The sequence below is a fragment of the Phycodurus eques genome, chromosome 21 (assembly GCF_024500275.1).
Source record: "Phycodurus eques isolate BA_2022a chromosome 21, UOR_Pequ_1.1, whole genome shotgun sequence".
NCBI classification, from domain to species: Eukaryota; Metazoa; Chordata; class Actinopteri; order Syngnathiformes; family Syngnathidae; genus Phycodurus; species Phycodurus eques.
This window is the reverse complement of record NC_084545.1, coordinates 6101484-6128628: the sequence shown is the minus strand read 5'-3', so window position 1 is coordinate 6128628 and position 27145 is coordinate 6101484. Positions and strand designations below refer to the sequence as shown.

Sequence of the window (27145 nt, the reverse complement as noted above, 5' to 3'; positions counted from 1 at the left end):
GGGAATAACACAACAGGCGTGATGGAAGGAAGTGAGGGAGTGAAGGAAGGCAGAAGAGTAGGCTGATGTGAAGGCAAGAGGGATGTCATGATGCATGAATAAAAAAGGGGTTCTGAGAGAAGGACGGTAAGAAGTGAAGGAGGGAAGAAAGGAAGAGGTCAGGAAGGAGAAGATGCCTGGAAAAATAAACCAAAAAAACGTCTCAATCAATGTAATAAATACAATTTGAGACATCAATATCAACAGTATCGACTCCATTGCGTTGCGCGTCCCGCTAATGACCAGTAGATGGTGCTGTTTGTCCAGTTGTTAGAACTTGAGCCTTCGTTGTACGGGATGAGCACAGCAGACACGTTCAAGCAGATGATCCCCGGTGCACGTTTTGGGAATGTTCATTCCCAGCCCCGAGTGAGCGCCGGAGCCGTTCGTCGAATGGCGTCTGGGGGCTACCCGTGAGGGTGATGGCTCAGCTGCGGCGTGCTTCCCTTTTGGACATTCGGAAGACGCAGACGTGTCCGGAGACAGCATGACGGCCGTGCGAGGAGCCCACGGTGCGAGCACCAGCGCCGCCAGAGAGAACGGCCACGCCGCGCCGTGCCCCGCTGCGCCCGGCGATGACGCTCCGGCGTCGGCCACCAGCGAGCTGACGCAGACGTTGGCGCAGTTCGCCAAGACCTTTGTGCTGATTTTCCCCATTTACGCGCTGGGCTACTTTGAGTTCAGCTTCAGCTGGATGCTGATCGGACTCGTGGTTTATTTCTGGTGGAGGAGAATTGCCGGAGGGAAGCGGAGCCGCCTGAGCCGGGCTTTGGCGTTCTTTGAGCGGGAGGAGAGGAGCCTCGTGCCGGGTCTCAGCACCTCGGAGCTACCGCCGTGGGTAAGACGCGCCAGATCGCTCCGTTTTTCCACCTGTACGACTATAACTTTGCCTGTCAGCTGACTGGAGGTGTCAAGCTGTGACTGGGGACCAGCTGTTCGACCCCCCGCCTCCCACGTGAGGCAATGACGTTAGACCTATAGCCCCAGCATGAGCTAAATACAGCAGGGGACAATGGCAAACAAGACACCCTGTTATTTTCACATCTAGCCCGCTCACTCTCTGTGTTATAGTCACCTGTTTTTTTTAAATTTATTTTTTAATCAGGGTAACAGGTAGTGTTGTGTGATACTGGAAGATTTGGTGTCCACTTATTATCGAGTAAAAATAGGGCCAGTTATCACTGATGCCGATATCAGTGTCGTCGATACTGATCATGGTTTACCCCAATAAAAGGCGACAAAAACGCATCCTGATATTTTGCGATCTCGCCTGTACACTCTGTTGTAGTTACTTTTGTTGTTGTTTTCAAGGTAACATCAGGTCAACGCTGCAAGTTTTTGGTATCGGATCAAAACCAAATAAGTACGTTCCCGCTATCACTGATACAGAGAATCAGTACTGACGATACTGACCAGAGCTTTGCACCAATAAAAATTCATTCAAACAGATGCTGGTATTTTGGGATTAAAAGGAATTCAGCGAGGCCCGAGTGTTACTCAGCCGGCCTCGCAAGGAAAAAGTCCTTGATGGGATTCCTTCTTCCCAGTTCTTTCAATGTTTGGTGGTGATCTTGTTTCCAAATAAGAATCCTGATACACGAAACTTGTCTTTTGGGTATTTATTACAACAAAATCAAGAATACAAGTTTACAAGGCTACGGTCAGGCGGAAGCGTATAGCGCGCTGGACTCGCTTCCTTCTCTCGTGGGATCCGGAAGCCGAGTGGCTCCCCCTTTCAGATAACAGTTCAGTTCCCTCAGCGGCTCCTTATCAAAACCAGTTCTCGCCTGCTTTCAGTCTGAATGTTATCAGTATGTCTGTGGTGCATGTGTGTGAGTGTGTGTGTGTCTGTGTGTGTATTCATAACATAGTTTGGTCAGGTTTAACACAAAAAAATAAAATAAAAAAAAGCTGGTTTGTGTGTCCTACTGTCCTGCGAAATCAGCAAAACGTAAAATAATTGAAGAGTAGGTCTAGGTCCGTATCGAAAGGTGTCTGGGTTCAATTATTACGGACCTCTGCATGACAGGAAATCTTTCAATACTACTCGATGTGAAAAAATCTTCAATCTGCGCCAGCATTCGGTTTGTCCCCACAAGGTGAAATTTTGCAGTGGCTTTACCTGCACTTGTACTCCTAAATCAATAAAGCACACTTGGTCCAGCTTCCCACTGCTGCTTGGTGTCTCAGTCAGTGTCTCTGCACAATTAAGCCTCTAAAAAAAGACGCATTATATCCACAGCCTTCTCCCCAATGTTGTTGCTGCCTTAACCCTGTCATGACTTCTCACTTATCTCTTTGTTGCTGTGGAGCTCATAACAAGATGAGTCAATACGTCGCTCTAAGTAGGACTTCATGTTCCTGTTGCAGCTTCATCCCCGCGATGACATAAACGCCGCATAAGCACTTTGGCGGGGGACTCCGGTGGGAATGGCACCGTGTCCTGCCTCTGCCTGACTGCGTTCCATAACTCACGCTGCTGCATTTGAGGAGGGGGGCGCTCTGTGTACTTTCAGGGGGGGGGGGGGAGGGGGGCAGTTGCATTGACTGGGTGGCGGGGCGTCTCCTTTGGCCTGTGTTCAATCGATACTTCATTGACTGTTGGAGCCAATTCAGCTAAGTGTCAAAGTGCGGAAAAAAAAGGTGTGAGAATGTCATCAAAATTGAGGATTTCAGAGTGATGAATTGGATTTGTCCTCATTAACATCAATGAACTTTGCATTGTGACTTGTCTTTTGGGTTTGATTTGAATCTGTACTGCTTCTTTGTCCTTACGATGCAGTGTAGCCAAAAAGAAGAGGGAGTCTGTGTCCAATCCAATTGGGTTTAACTACTTCTGCCGGCGCTGGGTATATTTATGTGTTTGTCTGTGCGCTACAGCAATGTGAAAAATAGCTTTCTTGTTTTCATCAGCATTTTCCAAAGCTTGATATAATACACCTGAAACAGTTGGACAGATAGGAGGCATTTGAAATGACTTTAGTAAGGGTTTAGGGTTTTTGCATTTAGCTTTTAGAGAGGCAGACTCAGTCCAACTGGTTGGTTGGGACCCAAAATTGGACCCGCTGTGGGTTGGACCTTCCTATTGTTCTCAATATTGGTTGATCCAGTGAGTTCCTTTTTTATGCTGACGAAGAGAGACCACCAACTGGATGGCTGTGGATTGGCACCTGGTCCTTCAGTGGGGACTAACCTGACTCAATCCACCTCTTAGTACCGATACTATCACGTCACAGTAATAGTAACAAGCGATACAACACAAAAACACAAGCTAATAGCACACAAATATGCCACATATATTTATGGAGAGGTTCATAATCAATAAATAATAATCATAAAAACTCACCCTTCTGCACCCCACACCACAGGAAATTCCATAATGATAATCTTTTCGAGACATCAGATAGCTTTGATCAGAATAGCGACAGGTGCTCAAATTTTGCCGGAGTATCAGGACATGTGCACCCATCCATCCATCCATTTTCTACCGCTTATCCGGGTCGGGTCGCGGGGGCAGTAGCTTTAGCAGGGAGGCCCAGACTTCCCTCTCCCCAGCCACTTCATCCAGCTCTTCCGGAGGGATCCCGAGGCGTTCCCAGGCCAGCCGAAGGACGTAGTCTCTCCGGCGTGTCCTGGGTCGTCCCCGGGGTCTCCTCCCGGTGGGACGTGCCCGGAACACCTCACCGGGGAGGCGTCCGGGAGGCATCCGAATCAGATGCCCCAGCCACCTCATCTGGCTCCTCTCAATGCGGAGGAGCAGCGGCTCTACTCTGAGATCCTCCCGGATGACCGAGCTTCTCACCCTATCTCTAAGGGAGAGCCCGGACACCCTGCGGAGGAAACTCATTTCGGCCGCTTGTATCCGGGATCTGCACCCAAGCATGAATAATATACTATAAATTGAACCTGTACGTGTAATGTTGACCCTGTGCGGATTACAGAAAATCCCAAACTACTTCACACTTTTGCGCCCGATTCTTGTTTTTAAAACTCAATGAAGCTGTATGTTGTATCAATCATTCCACTCTGGAAAAATAACAATTCAACGAAATCAATACCAGCCCCTAATGATGACATTCATGCTTGTGATGAGTGTATGTAAATCATCACTTTGTAAAAAAAAAAAAAAAATCCCATCTCACATTTTCTGACATCTATAACAAGTACAAGTATTTATGTCATATAGCGAATCAAACCTGATTATGTTGCTGGAGTTTTCGAACGTGCCATTCACATTCAGAATTTCATCAAAATGTTAGATTTTAGTTGCTAAGTTAGAAGCCAGAACCCCGGCATTCAGTTTTGGCAGAAACATAGTTTTTGTACGATGTATTTACATAAACAAAAACACTGAACGATTACGTTAAAAAATGAAAAAAATATATTAAAAAGGTCCTATTATGATGTTTTTCAAGGTCAGTCTTCAGATTTCCTCCTTTTTTTTTTCCAGAAACAGTGCTTTTATTTTTTTCTGTGTTGCGTTTTTCAGTTGCATCTTCTCGAGTTTCACCTTTGATTGGTTTTAATTATACTGGCAGTGTTGTGATGTTAGGGTGAGGGGCCAAGCGAAGGTGAAACTCAGGAAGTTCAAACGAAAGAAAAATGGAAAACTAGAAAAATAAAAGCACTGCCACCGAAAAATCTGAAGACCGACATTGAAAAACACATCATCATATCAAAATGTCAATGTTTTTTTTAATGTCTATATTTTACTTTTGAATGCAATCCTGTTTCAGTGCCAATAATTCTTTCACTATTTTGGTTTTGTTTTAACGATGTCCAGTTTTATGCCAAAACTTAATCGCCTCGTAATAAATTGTTTGGCTTAAGTTTTTATGGACTATTCATGCATTCTGTCAAGCGTGGAAGCAGAAAATGTGTAGTTGACCTTTAAAGACATTTTGGCATTTATCAAGCCCAACTGTGGGATTTGTCTGCTCTGTTTTCCCCGCAGGTCCACTTCCCGGACGTGGAGCGAGTGGAGTGGCTCAACAAGGTAAAAGAAGCCGGCGGCCGTCTTTTATTATTATTCGCTTGAATGAAGCCACACCTGTGCAGTACATTCTAAAGCAGTTCATGAACATTCATGCTCCAACTTTCCTTTCTCACTGTGTGATTGGAGCGTCATCCTGACCTAAGCATCATATTTAATAAACTGGAGTTCTGCGACAGTTGCCGTACACGGCGATGAGCCTGTTAGAATAATAACTGTTACAATTATGAAATACTCTCCGCAATGTCAGGCGGTGAAGCAGATGTGGCCCTACATCTGCAAGTACGTGGAGAAGCTGTTCCGCGACACGGTGGAGCCAGCGGTTAAGGAGTCCAATGCTCACCTCAGCACCTTTCGCTTCAGCAGGATCGACATTGGAGACAAAGTGAGCGTCCTTAACGGCTACATTCGTTGTGTCAATTGAGCTGAGTTGCTTGTGCACATCAGCATAGTGAACTAGTGGCTAGCACGTCTGTCTCGCAGTAAAAAAGTTCTTGGTTCGAATCTGGACTCAGGCCCTTCCTGTTTGGAGTTTGCTTCTTTGACCGGCGCTTGCGGTCAAAGAAGCAAATGCCGCGTCGTCGTATGAAAGCGCGCACAGTTGCGTCAATACCTTGCTTTGCTGGGCCCCATTCGCCCCTCCCTTTCAAAACATGAAAATGAAATTGTGGGAACAAAGTCAACATGACATAGATCATGCTGAGTAAAAAGTTTCGCCTGTTGTTTTGCGGTGTAGCCTCTAAGGGTCAATGGGGTGAAGGTTTACTCCGAGAACGTGGACCGCCGACAGATCGTCATGGACCTACAAATCAGGTATGACAATGAATAACTGTGACGAATTTAGTGTTCGTTTGGACTAGATAAACAACCTAGTTAGCCTGCTAAGATAGCAAGGCCTGACATTGGCAGTAACATTTAACAATGGCAAATTGTTCACTGTTTCTTTGCCAGCTTTGTAGGCAACACAGAGATCGACGTGGACATCAAACGATACTACTGCAAAGCGGGAATCGAGAGCATTCAGGTCAGTGCACGTTTGGCGTCGGATTCGATCCACAAAAGTGTTTTGTGGCTCTCTATGTGGCGTCTCCACGGTGATCGATTTCTATCGCGTCTTTCCCACCTGGGCTGCAACCAACGCAGACTCTGTCGCTCGTTAGCAACACTGTCAAGTTAGCGCAACGATGGCAGCACGAGAATGTCTTCTTCATCAGATCCTATTATGGCTCAATTGTTTCACACTGGGCTGTCAAGATGCCATTTTTTAAAAGCGAAATTACACGAGCACACACTTGATTACTAATTTCTTAGAAAGGTCTTAAATAATCTGAATTGTTGAAAATATGTACCCCTTAGCGTTCGATGCACATTTGTATGGTAGCTTCGCAACACTGAAGTCCAAATAAGTCACAAGTATTTATGACGGGAAATATTTAATACGTCCCTTTACGTTGCTCAGATGACAATTTTTAACAGTTCGTGGTTTAGTTGCCAAGGCTATTCACACCAATGAAATTAGCACTCATACATTACGCAAGCTAACTGCAATTCTCAATGTTTAATCTGAAAATAATGAATCAACATTTGAGCCCATTAGCATTAGCGGTGCAATTGTTAGCAGCTTTCTGTATGATTGAAAACTGTTGATTTATTTGATTTTGTACATGTTACGTGCTTTAAGCACAATTTATGGATTATAATGTGAGATATTATATTATATACATATTTGTGTCAGTTAAGAGTAGGTGGACAAGTGTACTTGAGAATGGTGTGCTTAATTACATGTACTTATTTGGCGCGTCGAGTCTGCATTAAGTTTGGCGGCGCTATTTCATCGTTGCCTATGTGATTCACGCCGACGTGATGCCGCAACATTACATTAATAACTTTTCTAACTGTCAAATTACAAATATAAATGCAAATGCAAATATAGACAAATAAAAAAACATGCATCTGTTGTTGCCTGGTGTGGATGACAGCAGCAGGCGTCCTCGAACGCACCGCCAGTCCTATAATCCCCTGTAATTGTTTTAATATGTTATGAATGAGACGGTGGAGGATGATACTGGGATTGAGTTTCCAACCTGCGGGGTGAACACCAGGGTGCCAGCATTATGTGTGTGTGTGTGAGTGTTTGTGTTAACGTGTTCCTGTTGTAATCCCTCAGATTCACGGCGTGTTGCGTGTGCTGATGGAGCCGTTGCTGGGCGACGTGCCTCTCGTCGGAGCGCTTTCCCTGTTCTTCCTCAAGAAGCCTGTAAGGGTGGTACATTATTCTATATTTTCAGGGGCAGCGTGGGGATGTAGTGGTGAGCACATCTGCCTCACAGTTATGGGGTTCTGGGTTGGAATCCCGGGCACTCTCGCATTCAAACAAACCACATGACTTTGCCTTTCGAACGTTCGTTAGCCTCATGCTAACACACAGGGCAATAAAATAAAATATAATAATAATAATAATAATAATAATAATAAATCGTAAGTAATTATACTGTTAATGTAAATGTAAAATAAATGCATTTAAATAAATTGTTTGAAAAAATACCTTAAAAGCCAAAGAAGGTGTCCCCAATGGAGTGTCTGGGGAGGGGATGTGATATGATTGGAGGCCATAAAATAGGATATTTCTGCCAAGCTTGCGTCATTATCCCGGAGCTCATTGCTTTTTCTGTGCTGCAGATCCTTTTTTTTTTTTTTTTCTCACAGCCACTCATCTGAGTTTAATCTCTGGTCGCTCTTCCGACACGTTGTTAACCGCCTCGCCGGTTAGAACAATCCACACACATTTGACCGATTTACAGCAAATGGGGGCACCCAGTGGAGTTGTATAGCAAAGCTTTTAATAGGCAGCCCTTGTCGTCACACCCACGACTCGGAATCACTAAACTACTAAAGCTCGCTCAACATTATGCATTTCTGTTTCTATACGCCAGGAATGCTAGTCACGTAAAAAGAATTGCGGCGGCGCTTCTTCGTTGCAGCTAGCCATAAATGGTGTGAGTGCTCAAAGAAATTTCCAGACCTTAAGAGGTCTCGTGGATCAGTGCAAAGTCATGAAGTCTGTAAAGAGATTCTATTGTTGTGTATGTTGACATAAATCTGTACATTCAAATATTGAAAACAAATACAGTATAGCAAAACATACTGTAAATCCGAGAGGACGCATCATAGGTCGAATGTAGTAGAAGTGCATGACAAAAACATTGTGAAAAAAATACGCTTCAAAAATCAAACAAAACATCATTATGTGTGACTTTATCTACATCTAAAAGATGTACTTCACTTACCAGAAATGGACACAAACAGGCCTGGCTGCTCAGTGCAACATGCAAAGACTGCAATTAATTTAATACAAAATTGAATAAATCTAATTTATTGTATTAAATTGTATATTAATTTAATACCATTGTATCGTTTCTATATTATACCATTTCATTTAATTTCCTGGAATTACACCAAAAGCTCATAGGTTCTTCCCTTTGTTACGAAGATTCATGGATTATTCACCTGTTTGAGAAATTAGGGAAAACTTTCTAAAATAAATATAAATCCTCGATTTACAGCAATGTTTGGTTCTTCTTTCAGTCATTAAGTTTCATTCATGATTTAATTGATGGGGGAAATTTTCATTTTGTGTTAGTTTTACTGTCAACTGGGTGTGTCAATAAACAGCTTGAAGCGGGCACACGTTGACTCTTTTTGAAGAACTGTTTGCTATTTGTCAAACGCACAGGCAGAACGGAATAGTATACTGTAGCATGCGACAGGCTGGTAAAGTGATTTCGGGGGTCGTAGTATTGGAGACGTTTTACGTGCACGAGTATAGGCAAACAGTATCCGTCTCAGTGCATCCCTGATATAATTAGATTCAATTCACGGATTTAGAGCACGATTTCATTGTTTCTATCTTCCAAATATCCATTTTTCCTCCTTGTGTCGTTGTCGTCCACAGAATGGGAATCTTGTTCTCGCCACCCACGTAGCATGTTGCAGTGCTCAATATCTGCTGCAGTGGTAGCATTATGAGGATGGGGAAAGTAGGGTGGGCTCATTAGGCAAACCATGAAAACTGGTTCAGCGAGTGTGAATAGCGACATCCTTCACTGTGTTATTTCCTGTACAGTCCCACCCATGACAACTATGTTTAATTGCATCTTTGCTCATTATACCATTCAACAGTGCTAATGAGGCCCTGAGGAGGACTGCTGGTGCTCTTATTAAAAATTTAAACAGCTGTTTCCACATGAGAATTTGTCCCACGTATGGCTCGTCCCACGTGTGGCTATGGCTCATCAAGTGGAGCCAAAGCAGCCCGCAGCAGCATTGGAAACACTCACTGGACACTTCATTAAGTACACCCTTGCAGTCTAGTGAGAGATCCAAAACACCAGTTACAGCGGTGCCTTGAGATACGAGTTCAATCCGTTCCATGACCACACGCATAACTCATAACACTCATATGTCAAATCATCTTTTTCCCACTAAAAAAACCCATTGATTTTTAAGTAAGAAACATAGCACTCTATAATATTCTTGATAAAAACATACCGTAATAAAATAAAAAACGTGTTGTACCAGGTGACATTACAGTAATTTAGCTGAGGTTAAAATCGAGTTTTGTACAACATAAGAAGTGATGAAAATGAAAGAAAATATCTCAATTTAGTAAAGAGGCCTACATATTTTGAAAGCTTTTTTACAAGGAAATCAATGACTTTTAAAATTAAGTTCATACCCAGAAATTTTGTGGTCCTTGCTCTCGATATTGCCTGTGCATCAATTACAAGATGTATGTGCTCAGCATTGTCTTTGTTTTTTTTGGGTGCGTGCAACAGAGCTTGTTAGATTTAAACTATTTTAAACTATCAATTTCAATAAGTTCTTTGTTTATCATTTGTTTTAGTTCAAAGGGGCCAAAAATAGATTTGTATCATCCGCAAACAAAACTTTGTCGAGCACTTTCAAGGAATTCACAAAGTCGTACAGAATAAAGAGCAGCAGTCCCAATATAGACCCCTGTGTAACTCCATGTTTAATTGTTCTATTTGATGATTTATGTTCTTTCACATCTACATATTGTTCCATTCATAAAGTTATGTGGTTGTTTTCATACAAAAAATTTAATTCTCTTTATTTATTTTTTAGTTTGACAGTAAACTTGTCGCAGTAAACAGCAAAAGCCCCTTTTCAGAAGAATTGTTCATTATCTGCTAAATTGCTAGCTTGTTGTGAAATGAGTTGACTGTCACCATATATTGCCCGTTTCTTAATTTTTTTGCACGTTAGTCAGAGTAAAAAAAATCAGCTGAACGATGGCTTGTATTTAAAAAAACAACAACTCATTAATCGTAGCTCAGGGCGCCACTGAACAGTATATGGAGTTGTATTCACACCTTTACAAAGTTCAATTGTGATATATAAGCAGTGGTGAAGGAAATAATTAATATTATCAGTAGAATCATCACTACACATGAACAATAATACTGTACTATGCAGTAAGAATAGTCAGTAGCATTATACGTATGTGACAACTTTAACTCACTCAACAATGCAATGAATATATGCACAAGCGAACAAACACAATCAGATAAAATGTATACAAATGAATGCAGATTTTATGTGTGTTGGAGCTCATGAAATTGTGCACGTGTACCTAATGTGCATCACCACTGAAGTAGTTTTACTGTGCAACAATCTTTGATTGCCTTTTCTATGAACTGAGCAAGCCGAAATGAGTCTCACTTGTGCCCATTAATAATAAATGCATGCAGTCAGTGAGCTGTTGCACCCAACTATATATGTAAGCCTTCATTTATCGATTTACAACGTATGTTGCACTCTTCGTTATAGATCCGCAGGGCTTGTTGGCCCGAGTGGGAGTTTAATTGTGAATGAAAAACAAATCAAGTGTGCAATTCACTTCAAACGTTCTCCGTCTGCTTTTTATCGTAGCTTCTCGACATCAACTGGACGGGCCTCACGAACGTACTGGACATTCCCGGGCTCACGTAAGTCGCCTTGCTTCTTTTGAGTCCAAAAGCGGTGGTCCGATAAAATCGGCCAAATGAAAGTTGTTGTTTTTTTCGGTTGTGAGATAATAGCTGAACAGAGGAATGGCTTATTCGGCGGTCGGTAATGTGCGGGCTGATGGGAAAGTCGATGGAGTCAAACTTAATTACTCGCGCTCGGGAGTTCGTACATTGCTAATGTTCTAAATCAACCCCTATTTTTAGGGGTGTCTGCCGATCCTTCCACATTCTTCTGCGATTTAAGCTCACTGGGCCAAAGTACATTGGACCAGCACGCATTCGCGGTTCAAAATTCGCAAATTCATCTTTGCTGATTTTGGGGGAACATATCCTTTGTGATTCGGGGGAGAAAAGTCTCCGTGGTGAGTTTCTGCAACGTGGCAAAAAAAGTCTGAACATTTTATTTTCATTGCAAAATACAGTGGTGCCTTGAGATACAACTTTAATTTGTTCCGTGACCACACTCATATCTCAAAACATCTTACCCCATTCAAATGAATGAAAATGTCGCTAATCCATTCCAGCCTACCCCCAAAAAACATTAAAAGTTTTATATTGTACTTAATAAAAACATACCGTAATGATATAATTAAATCGAATGTAAAGGAATGTAACTGTTTATGCCGCATTTTTCCCTTCAATTCAATGGACATTGCGCTGCTCCTTCTGGTGTGTCCGCTGTGGCCACCAGGGGGCGGTATAACGCAGACATCTGGATATACAAGGAGATGTCTCAGTTCCTCAATAAGCTGCAATAATATTAGTCGTTCTTCTCAGAGGATAAAGAATATATGCCTGTGAGTATTGATATATTGTCTGTATACATGTGTTGCCCCACTGTTTGTGTTCAAATATGCATTGCTTAAAAGGTTATAACACCATCATGCGGATTGTAAATAAAAAAATACACAAATATTTGTAAAATAAGCAATTTTACGTGTAAATTTATGTCATTAAATAATTGCTAAGTAATCAGATTTAAATAGATTTTAGATAATAAAGTAACAACTTTTGAATGAATTAGTCTTTTATTAATTAGTATTTTTTTTATTTATTACAATATGCTATTTTACGTACACATTCAAGTATTACATTACAGAACCGGAAACAGAGATGCGTGATGTGTCTGGTAAATATAATTTCCATACACCCAATCAATTTAGCAATAAGATGCTTTACACGTGATGTCGGAAACATCACATGACCCTCAGATGAAGGCAACAGTAGTTTGCCGGAACATGTATAACAAATTAAAAACTGTGAAATAGTATTATTTCTCTGAAAAACAGTGTGAGCCTTGTTACATGGATATAATATTGAGCCCATATTTCGCACCCCTTGCGGTCACATTTAGTGAAAGAAAGTTCTTCAATTTGCTGTAAAACGGCTCATAAAAAGTTGGGCTTCCATAAACCTGGAGATATGCTGTTTTTCCCACCAGGGGCCCCACTTTAGTGTCTTAAAAAGCCCTCTGAAGGCCATACACCGAATGTATGGAACACAAAGAAACCCACAAATGCTTATCATATGTCATGATGATACGTCAGTTAAATGTGCGCTTTCTTTTCTAACATTTCCAATCAGATTTTTGTTTTGGGGTCTGATTAGATTGTACTGTGTCCTGGGAGTGGTCACCATGCAGTACGGCTAGTGGTGGGAAGTAAGGAAGTACAAATACTTAGTTACTGTACTTAAGTACATTCATTTTACTTAGATACATGAGTTGACTCAGTAATTTTTAAGTAAAATCTTTTTTCTTTTTAACCTAATTATCTGTACTCCTACTTAAGTGCAGACTGTGAGTACTTTTGCCACCTCTGAGCATGGCAGACACGTTAGCACAAGTGCTTGCTGCCCTTCTGTGGTGTCCTTTGTGGGGGGTAAAATAGATCCATGTAGCTTGTGCAATACAATACGTATGTGTGTGTGTCTTGTCGTTTGTTTGTTGTAGGGGGGGGGGGGGGGGGGGGTCACGTGAAAGGAGGTGTTGGCAGGTGAAGGAGAGGTCGCGGTGGTGAAATCAGACAGACGGCATCAGCTGGCTGCACAGCACGTGGTTGTAATGTTATGATTCAACACGTGCGCAGTTGATAATGTAACAATGTGTTACAGTGGTGTGTTTGCAGTGGTGTGCAAGTACACCGCATCGCAGTTACTGTATATCAACTTCAATTTTTTTTTTTTTTTTTTAAGCGAGCATTGCGCTTCCAGCGTTGCTTTTTTGTTGACATTATTCATTTAAATAAGTTGAATATGTATTTTTTTTCTTTCACGGGGGAAATAAAATCAATAAATACATCTTCCAGAAATAAAGTCATAATCAACCTCAAAATATTTGCGAGCCTCGATCAACCGAATTTCTCATTTGTTGCTTGGCAGAATTTACAACAGCCTGACAAGAAATTCGCCACTTGCCAGTCATGTACTGTACAAGGTTTTTTCCTTGGCAGTGGCTAAAATAAATAACTAGAATTAGAATTTAAATCTTTATTGTTATTGCATAGTGTATAAAGAAATAAAAAATATATATACTTTTTAAATTCTTTCCACCATTATCGCTCTGCCTCCTGTTGCTAGATCAAATTTGTGACAGCGCGCCCTCTTTAAAAGAATCTTCTTAAGTTTACTGTTTACGTTTACTGTTCTTGGCAAAAATGTGACTGGAAAAAAAAGTGAAAAAGAATCATAAAAAAGTACAATTATTAAAAAAACAAGCAAAAAACAAGTCTCTCAAATAACTGCAAGGCTAGATCATTAGAAGTTGTTCCTGTTGCTAATCAGAATTCGCAACAAACCTGGTAAGAAAATCGACATTAGCCAATCACCTGCTGTTGCCATGGAGACAGAGGCGCATAAAACGGTAGTCGTAGTTACAATTTAATTTATAGTCGCACTAACTTTGCTGCTAGCAAAGGCTAAACTGTCGACATTGACATGGTTTGGCATTTAAACCGTCGCTTACTTACAGTGTTTCAAATTGATCAGAGACAAGGGACGTTATTAAGATCAATACTGTATTTGGATGAGGACCCGATTTGATCTTTGGCTTAAGAGAAGACGAAGTAGAAGATGGCTCACCCCTAAAAGCCGCATCGAATCTGTCCCGACTGATTTTAGATATTAGATGCCTTGTCAAAAAGATGTTTGTTGTAGTGCCCCTTTTGTTAGATAGAGGCTATTTGTTTTGGAGTCCTTTGGACATCATTACAAGCAGTTTTTCAGATGACATTCATTAGGTGGTAGCGCGGATGGACAAGGGCTTGTAACATCCTTCTTGAAATTGCACCATTTCCTCATTGCAGTACTTCCTTGACACCAATGAACTACTTTCGTCTTTAGACAGGGCTTTAGTGGCATTTTGTGGCATTTTAGGGCGTTTCTGAAAGAGTGGGAAACTGTGAATTTACATTGGATTGGGCTAGTGGGGTGAACCCCCAAAATGGATTTTTCACCTGAATTTTGGGAAATTCCAGTACCAACCCATGCCTTAAAAGCCAGCCATTTTGGTTTGAAGCTAGCGTTTTAGGGGGATTTTGGTCATTTCCAGGTGTCCTTCTAAAACAACTTTGTCTTAGAGATTTTGTCCAAATGCTACCAATACTACAAATTTCTTTTCGGGGTCCTGGACGTATCCGAATGATACAAGATTTGGCACACTAGTCCATCGTGACAGGACGCCCCACATCAAAATAGGACCAATGCTCTAAAAGGCACAGACGGTCAACTATTTGGGTTAGAAGGCGTTTTTTAGGGGGGTTACGACACCATGTAGATGGAAAATCGTCAGCGAGAGCCTTCTTGCCCGTGCTAAAATGAGATTAGGCCAGAATATTTGCAACCCAAAGGGTGTACTATTTGACTCATCTTGTTCATAAATAATGCAAGGCTCTTGTTTGTATTGCTTTCCTCACAGCGGCCTCTCTGACAGTCTAATTCAAGACATCATCTCCTCCTATCTGGTCTTACCCAACCGGATAACCATCCCGCTGGTTGGAGACGTGGAACTGGCCCAGCTCCGCTTTCCCATGCCGAAGGTACCGGCGGAAACAAACCTGGGACGGTGTGGGACTTTGGTGGTTAATTGATGGAAGTAGGCAACTAGTTTTCATGAGGGGCCGACAGTCCGCCGTTGGTTTTGCTGCGGTTCAAATTCTGAACCGTCGGTGAATGACAACGCATTGCCGCAGATTTTACAATTTCATAAATACCTGTGGCTAGAAAGCAAAGCGTGGCGAGTCTCTGTCACCGAAATGCGCCGGTTCAGTTTGTAAATGGGCTGATCGATCATTGCCAACAGCCTCTCAAAATATCAAAATACCTTTATTATCACTTGTATTTTGTCTTTGTGGCAATCTGTTTCTTACTTGATAATAACGTTATGTTTTTGTGGTTCAATAAAAAAAATAAAATAGTAGTGCATATTGTATGTGGAGCCCTATAACCCGATACGGGTCAGCATTTTTTCTGTTGCAGCGCATCGATAGATGTGGGGTGCTAAAGCGCTTGGTGTGCGACAAAGAGTCGTCAGTCGCCAACTGTAATTTCTTAGCGATGTTTCCAGCAGTCACGTTGGCGGGCGGAAAAGTTTTCCCAAAAATACCTTGATGGACAGCGACGATTGCTCTCAACAAAGGGGAAATAAATACATTCATTTTCACACGCTTCATACTGGAAAAAGTTGGTAAAATACAATATTTTTACGGGCAGTGTGAACGGGGTTCTAGAATCCTGACAAATTTTAATGTACATGTTTTATATACCAAATTGAAGCGACAGCGCAGTGTGCCAAGGCCTCAATCCCGTAACCATAACAAAAAGTTGAACACTCGCGGGCAACTGCCTCGATTGAGACGCTTACATTTTTTCATCCCACTTGAATCATGAAATGGATTAGTGAAAATGTCAACTTATTACTGTTCACTGAAACATGAGTGATGAAGCTCCGCTGTTGTAAGCCCTTGGTGGCATAAAAAGCCAAAGCAAGAAATTAATTGAGCAACATAAAACTGGTTGGTACATCAGAGAATATAGGAACAACCACGGCGCAAAGTAGCCCCCCAGTGGCGCTGAGCAGTAGGGAAAAAATTCCGTCGAATGACGGCTGGTATCTCGAAAAATGAGTAACTCAAGTCACTCGTATCTCAAGGCACCAATACTGTAATACTGTCAGTATTATACTGTCAGTATTTTCCTCCAATTGCTTCAAATCATGATTCACTGAATATTTCAAAATAATTTAGACTTTGCATTCTAGCATCCAGTTGGCCAGTGACCTGTAATCTGTTCATCACGTCTTCCAAGGGAGTGCTTCGGATCCATTTCTTGGAAGCCCAGGATCTGGAGGGCAAGGATAAATTCCTGGGCGGGCTCATCAAGGGAAAGTCGGACCCTTACGGCATTCTGCAGATTGGCAATCAACTCTTCCAGAGCAAGACCATCAAGGAGAGCCTTCACCCCAAATGGAACGAAGTTTACGAGGTGACAAGGATTGAGGATTTGCGCTTTCATGAATCCGCACGTCGGCTGTTTACATCAATAATAATCAATAATTGTCCTCATCAGGCCTTGGTTTACGAGCACTCGGGTCAGCACCTGGAGATTGAGTTGTTTGACGAGGATCCCGACAAAGACGATTTCCTGGGAAGGTGTGTTTCCTCTGATTCTCATTTTGGGGGCCAAGCCTTTATTTCGCTTTTAAAAACATGTAAGGGCTACATGGGGGAGAAAGGGTTCCTCTTGAGTATGTAACGTGAACCCCCGTTTATCGTGGAAGATACGTTCCAGACCCACTCGCAATTGGTGAAAATCCATAATATACAGAGAGCAAAGAGCATATTAACAAAACTTTTTAAAATAGTTTGACCTGTCCCTCATGCTTTGAAGACATTTAAACTTATTAAAACACACTTTTTAAACACATTGTAAACATATTTGAATAAACCGAAACCATTGCAAGCATGAAATAGATAGAAAATACTTTATGTATTGTATTATCTTCGTGTCGGATATGTGCCTTTAAGAGGCGGGGCCTGGTTAGGTGGCGAGTTGTCGTGCGAGTGTGTGATCATGAGCTGAGGCTGACAGCAGCTACTGTGTGAGTGTGCTCATTGTGTTAACATTTCACTGTTCTCCCGGTGTTTAATAAACGGCTGAAGAGTACATCAGCGACTGTGGCTCCCCTTCCCCACATGCAAGGGCATTACATATTTCCGCAATATGGCAGCGATTTCCCCAGTAGACAAGTGGTAGAGATATTGTGAGAGACAAGTTCCACGATAAAACCTGCAAAACCTTGCCTAATAAGTCCCTTTTAACTCTTTTTTTCATTTCGGTTGCCCGCAGTCTGATGATCGACATGACCGAGCTGCACAAAGAACAGAAGGTGGACGAGGTGAGCTTTTTTTTTCTTCTTCCTCTCCTTTCAGTTTAACTCCCCGCTCTCGATGTCTTTTAAAGGTTCCGTTTCAAAAACATCAGCAAATGTGTCGAGACGCCGTCCTCGTGTGAGTTTGTTGAGCGAGCGTTAAAGCAAAGCCAGTCGGCTTTGCGTAGACAAGGGCGAATAATGAGCCCCCGGGCAGCTAAATCCGCCTACCGTCTGCGTTTCTTTGTGCAACAATGCGACTCTACTGTTTTGCCATAATGACGATAAATGCCTGAGCTGAAATCTGGTTGAAATAAAGTGGTAATGAGTTGAAATGGTCAGGATGGAGAGAAATTAATCTAGGACATTAACACCAGTTTAAACCTCGCAGCAAATCGTTCCCACGATACTGCTTTTCCGGACGTGGAACCTTTGTATGTTTGTTGTTTTTGTAAGTTTTTTCCTCGACTGAGAAACCCTAAGAGAGAGACTTTGAGAGAGTCTTTGTATGTCGGGGAGGAGCTAACTTTCGGCTAGTTTGTCTGTGTGTTAGTTACGGAGAGGAGAGTCTTTGCCGCGTGTGTTTGTTAAGCTTTTCTAAAACGTACAAATTCAAGGACGGTCTTGGACTTTTGCTTCATACTGGATAAGTAAAGTTGCTTCACATCCCAAAGATGTTCTTGTGCGCTCGGCAGTGGTTTGACCTCGAGGAGGCTCCGACCGGGAAGCTTCACTTGAAACTGGAGTGGCTGTCTCTGCTGTCCACGTCAGAGAAGCTGGAGCAGGTACGCGACCGTTTCTGTCTCGGGCCGTCCGTTGCCCGTTGTCTGACTCGGCCTCGTCTCGGACCGATCAGGCGCTGCGAAGCGTGCGAGCCGACAGGAGCCTGGCCAATGACGGCCTGTCGTCGGCACTGCTGGTCGTCTATTTGGACTCGGCGAAGAACCTGCCGGTAAGAAAAGTCATACATAAACACACAGGCAACCGGTTTAGTAGGAAATGCCCACTTGTTCAAATAAAAGGGATAGTTCAGTATTATCACAAGGCTTAAGTTTCGTCTACAGTTTGCTTTCAGTGTTCTTTGGTTTCCATGACAACTGAACTCCTTGTGAACCCGAGAGTAGCAATCAATTCTCCCTTTCTTCATTATCTTGATCGTATGGGTGTACTTTTGCTTAAACCTGTTCCTTTAAAAAAATAATAATAATTAAGCTCGAGTTAAACGGTTGCTGTGTTTTCTTCTCGCTGAGCCAACATTTGAAATGGTTGAGCGCAATTTAAAAAATCCCAAATCAACCCATTCGGAACACAGATATATCGCCAGTTAAGTGTGCACACTTGTGCAACCATAGTTATCTTTTTTTCAAATTGATTTGTACAAGTAATAGGTCACAATGGTAAAATGTATCGCTATCACAAAAACCAGGCATTTGTAGCAGGGGTGTGCTGACTTTCTATATGCGCTGTGTGTCTGTTTTAAGTCGCGCCTCTTCATCTTCATTGTATCTCCTCCTGCCCTCCCCCCAAGAGCATCTTCAGCGGCAGCTTAGGCTGCGGCAATTTAAGCGAGAGACGAGCGTCTGGCCTGGTGTTTTGCGAGAGCAACAGCTCGGAGTATCGCACCATCGGCGTGAGTCGTTTAGCATGTCGGTTGTGTTTTGCCTGCACGGCCTGGTGACTAATCGGTTGGCTTGGAGTGGTCATAATCGGTTGCGATTAATATTAATAGTAAAATAGCAACAAGAAAGTTGAGAATATCTACTGTAATTACTGTAATAAACAAAAAGTAGTCTGTCGAGTTCAGTGTTTTTCGAAAATTTCACACAACGTACCACCTAAAAAAATACTTTCCAACTCAAACAGGCTTACTCCAATTGTACCTAACCTAACCATGTTCACTCGTTATCGTCCCCAAAAAACAACCGGACTTTCAATCTTGAGGCGACATAATGCCATCAGAGCGAGGGAATAAGCGGAGTTTTACAACACTGCTCAGAATGTTGAGCGTTCTCGAGCGTTCATAGATTTGTTTTCAAGCTATTTTCAATTTTAATGCTCGACATTAACAGACGGCATGGGGACAGAGCAGTAGTATCGATTTGGGTAAAAATAGGACATATTTGGACGTATGAGATTTCGTCCCACCGGTGATGACATGCAATATTATTAAATATAATAATAACAGTAATAGATAACAACAATTGAATAATGATTCATTTTAAACGTATTGCACATCAAATTTAATTTTACAAGTTGTACCTAAATGAACAAACAGGTCTTAACGAAATGCAAATGTCATGCATTTCAAAGTTGAGTACAACTGTACTTTACTGAGGCAATGATTATTTGACTTACCACTAGGGGGCGCCCATGTACCACACCTTTAAAATCACTGATCGAGGTTCTTCGATCACCCTTACATTCATGTTTTTGGAATGTGGGAGGACGGCGGGAGCCGAGATGTTAACCCAGAACTCTTTGACTGCGATGCAGGCTGCTAACCTCTTGACCCCCGTGTTGCCAGAAGCCATCTATCGAAGAATGTCACAATGGGGAAATTGCATTTTGACTTTCAATTGAGGACCCCTGTTATGTGGTTCTTCATTATTACTTTCAAGGCTGACTTACACTATGTGATTTATAACAGAAAAAAAAGCGAGTAGACAGGCTGTTATACTGCCCGTCAGAAAGACTAACTTGTTAATAAAGTGTTCCCTCCCTGCAGTCCCGACAAAGTCATACCATTCCTCTTTTTCGACACGTCGCCCAACTCCAACCCTCCTAACCGTGGATGTGATTTTTCTATTTGTCTCCCTTCAAAATCTCCTTTTTGCCTTGAAAAGAACAACCTGTCAGATTTCACCTGTGACGGGTTGAAGCAGGTCTTTAAAGCCCTGAAGGTAACGTGGGATCAGTATACACACGCGACACCCGAGTTGAATCGTTCAAATATGCATGTGCGATGTCATTTTAGATGCTTTCCTACTTTAACCACTTGCATGTCCTGCACTTGATCTAATTTGCTTGCATTGCGTTCAACCTGCACATTTCAAACTCACTGAATGCTCACTGAATGCTTTCTTCCTAGTAATGAGCTAGGTGACTTTAATAATAGGACCAAAACAACCAGATGAATGTCATCATAAAGAATTTTGAATGGAGTATAATGTATAAACAGTTTAAATGTCCAAATATTCAAATCTCTTCATCTTATCATTAATTTACGATATATTTTTAAATTCTAAATGTTGAAAACATGTTTACTTATTACATACACAGAATATATTATGTGATCTTATTCATGCGAAACCTTTCAGATCTTGCATAAAAACATGGGACCGTCGCCTTGCATGTGCAATGGTGGTCATTTGTAAGAAATGCAATAGCGGAATCGAAGCGTCAATGTGTCGATATCGATCTCCCCTGTGATTCTTTACATAGTCGGCAAAGAAGAGCAGCAGCGAGCCGAGTCCTTACGTCCAGTTAACCGTCGGGCACAAGACGCAAGAGAGCAAGGTCGGTATCTCCTTTGAGCCTTTGCGTTTGATGCAGCGACTATGTTCTATGTATGCTTGAACATTGAAGTTTAACAACAGCTCGGGCGACTTTGGACTTGGAATCAATCCGGCATGCCTGCAAGTGGCTGATTTCTGTCGCCTGTCAAATGAGGAGAGAGCGAGCGATGAAGTAGGAAGGGCCTGCGGGAGGAAATACGCAGTGGATTAGCGGACACACCTTTTGAGTGGCTGCTTAACAACTGTGGGCCAATAGGGATGGCACCTTCCTCATAGTGTGTAATGGACCGGTTGCAGCTATCGATTTTGCGACCGATATTCCCATTGATTAAAAATGTATTTTACGTTATTGAACAACATAATGTGGACGTGTGATTATTAAGTGTTTAATGAAGCCGTTGAAAGAGCACCGGCGGTTGTTTCTCTCCTTGACCAGTAGTGGGGGCATTAGAAAAATGTTCTAAATAGCGGTGGTATCTACCATCAAAATCTTATGTTGGTGATCGTAGCTGTGGCGTTGTAGTACGTTAGTTAGTTTTGTTTTGCAGCAGACACATTGCACTTTGTCTTCCATGGCGGCAACCTATGTCTACAAGGTGTGGTGCGTCTGCAGTAGCATTAGTCTGTGTGGAAAAAAGGATCACTGCGAAGCTATGAGGCGAAGATTGGGTGTCATGTTTTTAATGGAAATATTCATTTATTTGATTAATCATCTCAGCCTTAATGGAATTGTTACAGACCAACAAGCAATAGTGTGCGCATGTGTCTCAATGCCTTTTCATGAGTGATTATGTGTATGTCACGTGTCGTAAAGTGTCGTAGTGTGCCTTCACATGTGGCCATGTGTTGCGTGTGTGTTCATGTCTCTGTATGTGTGGGCGTGTGTCATTGCGCGGTCACGTGTGGTAATGTTTCAAGCTTCCTCGGTCGGCCCTTTGAAAGGCGCTTTCTAAATCTAAGTTATCCTATTACTATAAATGTGGTGGTCGGTCGGTTTACACACTGTATCATATGCGACCATGGGCTCCTAGTTATCTTTGTGAAGGCAGATTTAGAAGTGTGGATGCAGATTTGCCTGATAATGTGTTTATAGCCAGCGAGAACTTTGCTTTAATGAAGCCCGTCTAACTAATTGTGACAAGTTTAAATTAGAAGCTCCACTGCACTTTTTAACAAAATGATTTCCTGTCTGCTCTTAAAGGTCCGCTACAAAACCAAGGAGCCATTGTGGGAGGATTCCTTCTGCTTTCTGGTGCACAATCCCAGGAGACAGGAGCTAGAAGTGGAGGTAAGATCCACCTTTTTTTTGTTTGTTTGTACCAATTTGTATGAGAGTCTCTGACATTGTCTTCTCGCTTCCTTGTGCAGGTGAAAGACGACAAGACCAAGTGCACCTTGGGTAATCTGACCGTGCCCTTGAGTGGCCTCCTGGCCGAAGAGGACATGACGCTGACGCGGTGCTTCCCGCTCAAGAATTCTGGTCCCAGCTCCAGCATCAGATTTAAAACGGCCTTGCGGGTAAAAGTGGTCCGGTACACGTTCATTTTAAACCAACTATAGCCTCTAAAACAGGGTTGGGGGCGGGGGGGACATTTTGAAGACTTTCCCATCCTCATATGCCTGTTGACATATTTTGAAAATTCGGCCCCCGTGCCCAGTTTTAAAATTGGTAGGCATGTCTGTCATGCATAGAACTACAAAGAAGTCTGAGGAACCCAAGGCCCGAAAAGGCAGTCTGCCAATTTTGTTTGAAGTGGCCATTTTATGGAAAGTTTGGTTGTTTCCATGGGTCCTAGATGAACTACCATCGGCGCCACCAGGGAGTTTGAAATTATAAGTGTTTTGGCCTTATAGATTGTGGTACATATGCAGTTGAAACGACAGTATTAATATAGGCAATTATAAACATTTGCAGGAAGGCAATTACTGAGGTTTTTTTTTTTCACTATACGCAGCAGGGCTTGCTCCCAATCCCCCACAAATAGCGGCGGTTTACTTTAGTTTTATTTAAAGGAACGAGTCATTGTATTGCTCCAGTGGCCTTCCAACCACCGAATTACGCAAGTCAAAAGTCACTGTAAAATATTGCGTAGAGAATTTTTAATTCCCCTTTCACGAGTCTAAAACAAACCTTATAATATTGCATCAGTCAACAATGTCATGTGTCATAACTCCTCCTTAGATCCTATCACTAGAGAAGCAGGTTTCCTCAGACCAGCCTTCTTCAGTCCGGGTCCGCAAGTCCAGTTTACCCCAACCGTCCGCCTCGACGAGAGCGTCCCCCTCCGACTCGCCGCCGCCCCATTGTCCCACGCCGCCGCCCGCTCACGCCTCTTCCCTCACGCTGCATTACCGGGACGGCGAGCCGTACGCCGCCAGCCCCCTGCGCAGCGTCTCCAGCCTGGGCGTCAACATGTCGGCCTCCCAGAAGCACCTGGCCCACAAGGACTCCACGCCCAGCCTGGTCTCGGACATCTCGCTGCCCTTCGCCACCCTGGAGCTCCAACAGAGGCTACGACAGCTGCGCAAGTAAAATGACAAATCCATTATTTATGGTTCTATTTCCTCTTGTCACGTTTTTCTATATTGCCAAACAACTCAGTCAAACCCCCTCCCTTGCTGCAGAGAACCACAACCTCTCATATCAGACTGGCGACACCATCATCATGTCCGCCAGACCACTTTCGGCTATAAAAACTGCAAGTGGGATGTAAAACGGACTCCCAAACTACAACATCTAACTTTGTTCATCATTTAAAGAGACATTTTGCTCAGTAGATACCGGGAAATGACTTAACCTGTTCTTAAGTGCAGACAGTACTGGGACTTCACTAACATTAGCTTGATATTATTGAAAGTTGAAGGTTGCTGACATTTTGTTTCGTCTTTGACTCTCAAGCCATGCGGAAATGTGCTTTAAAATGGTGAGTTAACAATGGAGTTAACAAAGTAGTCATGCTTTTAAATGTGGGTACATTTCAGTTAAAAACCGCACACTACATGGAAAAAAATATAGATGATTTTAAAATGAAGTGAATTTAAGTTAAAAACTGCACATGCTGTAAATTAGCTCCTAGATAAATTATACATGTTTGGAGATAAGTGCTGAAAATGTGCAAAGGCAGAACTATGTAGTACTCATTTGCGGTGATATAGCGTAAGACTGTTTCCCACCATGTCAGTTTTCCTGATAGTTTTTTTTGTTGTTGGTGTGGCTAATATGGTGCCGAGTGACGCACTTGTACTTTCAGTGGCTCCAACTCCTGCCAGTTTCCCCTGGGGGAGGTCCACCTGACCGTTCGACACAGCCCCCAACGGAACAAGCTCATCGTGGTGGTGCACGCGTGCCGGTAAGCTTGCCAAGTGGCGTCAAGTATAAATGCTTGACGTCTGACTCTCTGAAAGCTTCGGAATTCTTTTCATATTTCCTCAAATTGCAGGGTTCCCTCTCACCGGGTGCGTCATCCACCTAAGACCAACTAAGGCCTTCCTGTTCCCAGTTTATATTTCATACAATGACAATGCTCACAAACTCAGTGTGGAGTCTGACCGAATGTTGTAAATATTAAAGATGATTTTACGCTATGTGGACATGGCAATTCATGTTCCAGTAGCCTCTGACAGTGACACGTCGCTGGCCGTAAATACTGTAACAGCATTTTAACTCTTAGAGGCAGCAGTTCAAACTCTGTGCATTTGGCGCAACGACACATCACCGAACGCAGCTTTTGTCTTTTGTCTGTATGCGTCTGTTTTTCCTTCAGAAATTTGATAGCGTTCTCCAAAGACGCATCGGACCCTTTCGTCCGCCTCTACCTGCTGCCTGACAAGAGCCGCACGGGCAGGAGGAAGACCGGCACCGTGAAAAGGACCCTCAACCCCGTTTACGATCAGACGTAAGTTTCACGTAGTAGGATCACGTGGCACGGGGAGATTGAAAACTCATGTACTGTTTGAGAATCATGAAGTTATTCAATAATATGGTGTGTGTGGATTCATTGCAGGTTTGAGTTTAGCGTGTCGATCGTGGAGCTCCACAGGAGAACTTTGGATGTTGCCGTAAAGAACGGAGGGAACATCTTGTCCAAACACAAAGGCCTCTTGGGAAAGGTCATTTTCATTTTCATTTTCTGTTTTTTTGTTTTGTTTGTTTTTGTTTAATTTTGTTTTTTTTGTGGGTCTATTTGAGTATGTGGCTGTTTTTTAATGATAATATTCTCCAGTCTCTGCATGTTGAAAGTTACCATGTGTAATTGCAGGTGCTGGTTGATTTAAGTGGAGAAGATATAGCGAAAGGATACACGCAATGGTACAGTTCTATTTTATTCTATTTGGAAGTCTTTTATTAACATTGTATTGTATATATTATGGATAGTCTGTCAGCTTTACTTTGTCATAACGGCGTATTCACAGGACATACTTTATAGGATTACTGGTGAGAAATTACAGGAAAATTTGCAGGAGAAAGGAAAAAAGGTGACAAAAAAGCAAATTAAAACAGTAAAAAGAAGAACAAATACATACAAATATAGAAATAAAAAGGGGACTTACAACATCTCTATTTTTAATAATTGAACATTATTATAATTCCTATTATTAATTTTGTTATCTTTACTCACTATTACAAATATCAATGAAAATGTTTTTTTTTTTTTTTAAAGTAAAATTATATCTATATAATCTACAGTGTATTGAATCATTTCAAAATGTACTGCTACAGTTATTATGAATATTTTCTTTGCAGGTATGAGCTCAGTGAAGATGGTTTGTCGTCGTAAAGGAGCATCCAAGACACGTGGTGATTTGAACCATTTTATTTATGTACTGCACATTTTTGTCATCTTGAATCATTTCAGCATGCCTTTTCCTATCATTTTCCCAGACTGACTGTTGTCAGAGCATAAAAATATTGTAATATATTGTAATCTAATCATAATGAAAGGTCTTGTCGCTGTTTGTGATGTTGTTCGTATGTCATTTAGCAGTGCATTAAAAAACGAAAATAAAATGTGACAAAATTCTTACCAAAGGAGCAGAATGATCCCCACAAGTCGGCCAAGTAGCAATCACGTTTATATTGTGTCCTGCAGTGGATGCTTTGACTTTTGTTATTTATTTAGTTTGATTTCAAACATGGAATGCACATAAAATTGAATGCTTTATGTATTTTTAGGTGGACTTTGTGCAATATTTTTGTTTTGTTTTTGGACATGCATGGTCTCCACAGTGAGGACCTTTTATGGGCATTTTATAAGGATGCAAAAGAAATATCTATACTTGAATTTGGAGTTTGATGGTGATTCAGACCAGATGTGAGCCAAGAAACCAGACTAGAGACAACTGTTCACGTGTGTGTGTGTGTGTGTGTGTGTGTGTGTGTGTGTGTGTGTGTTTTTTAATATTCGGGGCCGCCAACAAACTGTAAAGATAATAAAACAAAGGTTTGTATGTTTGTTTTGCCATGCAGTTATAGATGTTTGTTTATTGGAGCTTTTTATCTATCATGTGCCTTAAAAAAAATTAAAAAAACCTCACCACAGTGTAATTTTTGCCTTCTTAAAGCTATTGATTTTGAATGACGTGTGGCTTTTTGATAAATAAATTTTCTTTTGTGAAAATGGTGGGACTTGTTTTTTTTTTTTTTTTAGGACTGGTCATCAAAATAAAGCCTTCGAGTCAACTGTATCCATCCATCCATTTACTACAGCGATTTTCACCCCATGTTTTTTGTAATACAATAAATTTACAATGACCAGTAATCTTGAAAAAAAATCATTGTATAATATATTATAATTATGTAATCATTACATATAAAAAAAATTAGTGGATTGTCACAAGATTTAATTACAAAATTTAATCCAGGTTTAAATTAATTGTGAATCAATGTATTAATGTTTTATTGTACTATTACAAAATATATTTTTGATGGGTAGAAATATGTTCTTTAATACTCTAAATATTTTCAGCCATCATCTTTTTGTTGCAGTAAATAATTTAAAAAATGAAATTAAAAAGTTTTTTTTTTAAATCACACCCACCCATCATAAAATTGGTATTTTTTAAATTGTAATTTTTTTTTTTTAGATATGGTCACCCATCGTGAAATAATAATTTTTGTAATTGTTCAATAATTTCACGATGGGGGACCATATTTTTGGAATGTCATTTGAGCTAGTGGGGAAAACAATATTTCATCGGTAAAATG

At 41.7% G+C, this 27145-nt stretch overlaps 1 protein-coding gene across 2 annotated transcripts; it reads left to right on the top strand.

Annotated features, from left to right (window-relative positions):
* The first annotated feature begins 374 nt into the window (after positions 1 to 374).
* esyt2b (extended synaptotagmin-like protein 2b) lies at positions 375 to 26512 on the top strand. 2 transcript variants are annotated; one of them, XM_061665826.1, is made up of 23 exons: positions 375 to 877; positions 4994 to 5035; positions 5283 to 5417; positions 5769 to 5845; positions 5984 to 6056; positions 7200 to 7289; positions 10985 to 11040; positions 14975 to 15095; positions 16363 to 16539; positions 16624 to 16706; positions 17404 to 17452; positions 18121 to 18210; positions 18282 to 18377; positions 20269 to 20325; positions 20867 to 20941; positions 22142 to 22228; positions 22309 to 22458; positions 23123 to 23469; positions 24192 to 24290; positions 24705 to 24836; positions 24945 to 25050; positions 25200 to 25249; positions 25685 to 26512. In XM_061665826.1, the coding sequence occupies exons 1-23, from the start codon at positions 527 to 529 to the stop codon at positions 25716 to 25718; spliced, it is 2577 nt and encodes an 858-aa protein (XP_061521810.1). In that variant the 5' UTR covers positions 375 to 526; the 3' UTR covers positions 25719 to 26512. The 2 variants fall into 2 exon arrangements, with proteins under 2 accessions (XP_061521810.1, XP_061521811.1); XM_061665827.1 differs by lacking the exon at positions 20269 to 20325.
* Positions 26513 to 27145: the final 633 nt, after the last annotated feature.

What these genes read in the sequence shown, in the direction of transcription:
- esyt2b (XM_061665826.1), top strand. Translation starts at nt 527, where the DNA reads ATGACGGCCGTGCGAGGAGCCCACGGTGCGAGCACCAGCGCCGCCAGA. An exon ending in TGTTCTTCCTCAAGAAGCCT is followed by an intron (nt 7,290 to 10,984) that starts GTAAGGGTGGTA and finishes TTTTTATCGTAG; the next exon opens with CTTCTCGACATCAACTGGAC. An exon ending in AATGGAACGAAGTTTACGAG is followed by an intron (nt 16,540 to 16,623) that starts GTGACAAGGATT and finishes TGTCCTCATCAG; the next exon opens with GCCTTGGTTTACGAGCACTC.